General features: G+C 37.0%; 1 protein-coding gene across 1 annotated transcript; it reads left to right on the top strand.

The window, feature by feature from the left end:
• The first annotated feature begins 672 nt into the window (after positions 1-672).
• Positions 673-2,747, top strand: LOC129801492 (uncharacterized). The gene is made up of 2 exons (XM_055846601.1): positions 673-694; positions 824-2,747. The coding sequence occupies exon 2, from the start codon at positions 857-859 to the stop codon at positions 2,576-2,578; it is 1,722 nt and encodes a 573-aa protein (XP_055702576.1). The 5' UTR covers positions 673-694; positions 824-856; the 3' UTR covers positions 2,579-2,747.
• Positions 2,748-3,048: the final 301 nt, after the last annotated feature.

Below are 3,048 nucleotides of genomic sequence, written 5' to 3'. Positions count from 1 at the left end.
TATCTTTTATACCTTACTTTTAAAAAGCTCCCATACAAAATACCCCTTACCAAATATACATGAAGGACACTGTTTTGCGTTGATGGTGGTGAGTAGCGGAACTACGAAAATTATGTTGCCGGCCGGTGTTGCTCGGCTGCCAGTGACAAGATAGAATATTTTCCAAAACATTTTATTTATTTTTAAAATTTCTCACAAAGATTCTCAGTGTTTTGAGTGTTTTTTTTTAAATAATAATAAATTGCGTGAGTGCGTTTCGTGTAGAGAAAAGTGTCGTGGTAACTATAAACAAATTTCCAATATTGAAATAGGGTAAAATTTGGAATGTGAGACAGTTTGAAAAGGGAGACATAGCAGTGTGGAATGTGGGACACCTCCCTTAAAACATGACAATAAATCAATTAAATATTTTAATTCTCAATCAAAAGATTATTCATCCTAATTTTGTGATTATTGGAGAAGTTAAAAATGTAGAAGACGTTACTTTACAATTTAAGAGTGACTTGCAAAATGAATTTGAAAAATGTATTGCATGCGTGACATTCATAACCTTAAAACGGGAGTTGTCATTTCCACTATTTCTTATGGAAGTTGATAAGTAAATATCAAACTTTTTGTTTTGAGTTTTCGGTAAAACTTGTGAATTATTAATAAGTGAGTATTGGAAAACGAAGGAAATACATCCATTAATAAGGTGAATAAGAAATATTTGTAAAATATTCAGGGAAGAAAGGGAAAAAAGTGGTTTAATTTGATGTCTCATTCAAAGCACCTTCTATGCAATGTTGGACAAAGTATTTAAAATGTCTTTTCATGATTTCAGTGAGTGAATTGTTATTTCTTGTGATGTTAAATCATGACCACAAAGAACAAAAAGATCCTTAATTATCCGGTGGAACAATTGCAACACGCAATAGAAGCTGTTGGGGAAGGTATGCCCTTAAGAAAGGCTGCCAAAGCTTTCGAAGTCCCGAAGTCCACTTTGTTTAATAGAGTGACTGGCAAGATTTCTGGAGAAAACCAGATAGGAGCACCTGCAGTACTCTCTAAGCAATTGGAAAAGGACCTGGCGGATTGGTTAGTGGAATGTGCTGAAAAGTGGCATCCGATTACTAAGGTACAATTGCTGGACAGCGTCGAGCTCCTGTGTAAGAGAATGAAATTGCAGAACCTTTTCCCGGAGGGTCGTCCAGGGAATTCGTGGTACTTGGGATTTCTCAAGCGTCATCCGGAAATAAAGGAGAGGATGGCAGAAAGCATGACAATTCAACGTGCAAGTGTCACACAGGAGAAGCTCAACTACTGGTTTTCCAATGTCCAAAAATATTTGGAGGAGAAGAATTTGTTGCATATTCATCCCTCCAGAATTTACAATTGCGATGAATCTGGGTTTTTCCTCTCCCCAGACAACAACAAGGTTCTAGCAAAAAGGGGACAACGCGTCGTTGGGAACATAATCAATAGTAATTCTGGCAAAGAATGTTTAACAGTTCTGTTCACTCTTTCTGCTGATGGTGATATGCCTCCGCCAATGATTGTATACAAATTTAAGCGACTCCCTGGCCAAATAGCCGAAAAGATGCCAGAAGGTTGGGCCACTGGAAAATCTGACAGCGGTTGGATGACAGGCAAGCTGTTTTATGAATACATTGCTAATGTGTTCTACAAATGGCTACTCAAGAGAAACATAGAATTCCCTGTGGTTCTGTACCTTGATGGGCATTCTTCACACTTGACAATGGAATTGTCCGACTTTTGCAAGGAAAAGCAAATTGAAATAATTTGTCTTCCTCCGAATGCCACTCACCTCGTCCAACCACTCGACACAGCATTCTTTCATCCATTGAAAGGGATGTTTAAACGCTGTGTTACAGATTGGCGTCTGAGAAATCAAGGGCAGGTAATGAAGTCGCCGGAGTTTGGTAACGTTCTAGCAACAGCTGTTAGCATGCTCGATGTCAAGAAGATAGCTACCAACGGTTTCAGGGGATGTGGGTTGGTTCCATTTGATTGCACAGCACTTAATCAAGATAAAATATTGAACAACTCTAAGAGTGCAAATCAAATCGTCCCTTCAGGACTGGACTTCAATCTCTTTGTGGCTGTGCTGGAAAGACGTCTTTCACCTCTTGTTCAACAGAAATTTTTTGAAGACAGAGAAAAATCAGAATGGACAGGAGATGTTGAGTACGCACAGCACTTTTATTTCTGGCAATACCTAAAAAATCAGGTTGAGATTGGGACCATTCCAAACATCCCAAATATTAGTGGCTTTGACGAAAGATGTGAAGGCAATCTGGACCCTCCTGATTCTATTATGGGTACTGCAGGAGAGCAAAACTTTGAAATCTTCCTACAAGAGCACCATGAAATTCAGACCCAGGATGATTCTGGCTTTGTCTCCGGAGTTTCTCATTTTGAAATTGAACCCACTGAAAATGGGCAAATAGTTTCCTTGGCGCCAGGCAGCTTTGAGAATAACACAGAATCCAGCACAATAAGTACATCAATAAGTCACACAGATGTATGTATATATAGATCAGCTAAAAAGTATCTTTATTATTTTAATTTTGATTGATAGGAAAAATATTTTATGTTATTTTTTAGGAACCAAAAAATGCAAAAGATATACTTAAGGAGTACTTCTTTTGTCCTGAAGAAATTTCTCCAAAAGTTAAAGAGACATCTTCTGTCATTCCCATCAACATAGTGACATCTGAGGAGTGGAGAATAATAAAAAAAGAAAAGCTTGAAGCAAAAAAACAACTGGAAGAACAAAAGAAAGCTAATAAACAGGCAAGAGAGCTAAAAAGAAAATTAAAGCAAGAAGAGGATGCGAGGAAGAAGGAAATACGTGAGGAAAAGAGGAAAATAAAGGAACCCGAAGGAGAAAAGAAAAAGATAAAGAAAATGAAAAAGACATAAGAAAAACTAAAATCTATTTTGATTAATAAAATTAAAAATTAAAATGTATAAAACATTGGTGCTCTTCATTTTGTCCATCTTTTTAAATGTTTTTGTCCCACTTTCCAAAATATTGTCCATCTT

The sequence above is a fragment of the Phlebotomus papatasi genome, chromosome 2 (assembly GCF_024763615.1).
Source record: "Phlebotomus papatasi isolate M1 chromosome 2, Ppap_2.1, whole genome shotgun sequence".
Taxonomy (NCBI): domain Eukaryota; kingdom Metazoa; phylum Arthropoda; class Insecta; order Diptera; family Psychodidae; genus Phlebotomus; species Phlebotomus papatasi.
The sequence above is the reverse complement of the archived record's forward strand: the minus strand, read 5'-3'. Positions and strand labels throughout refer to the sequence as shown.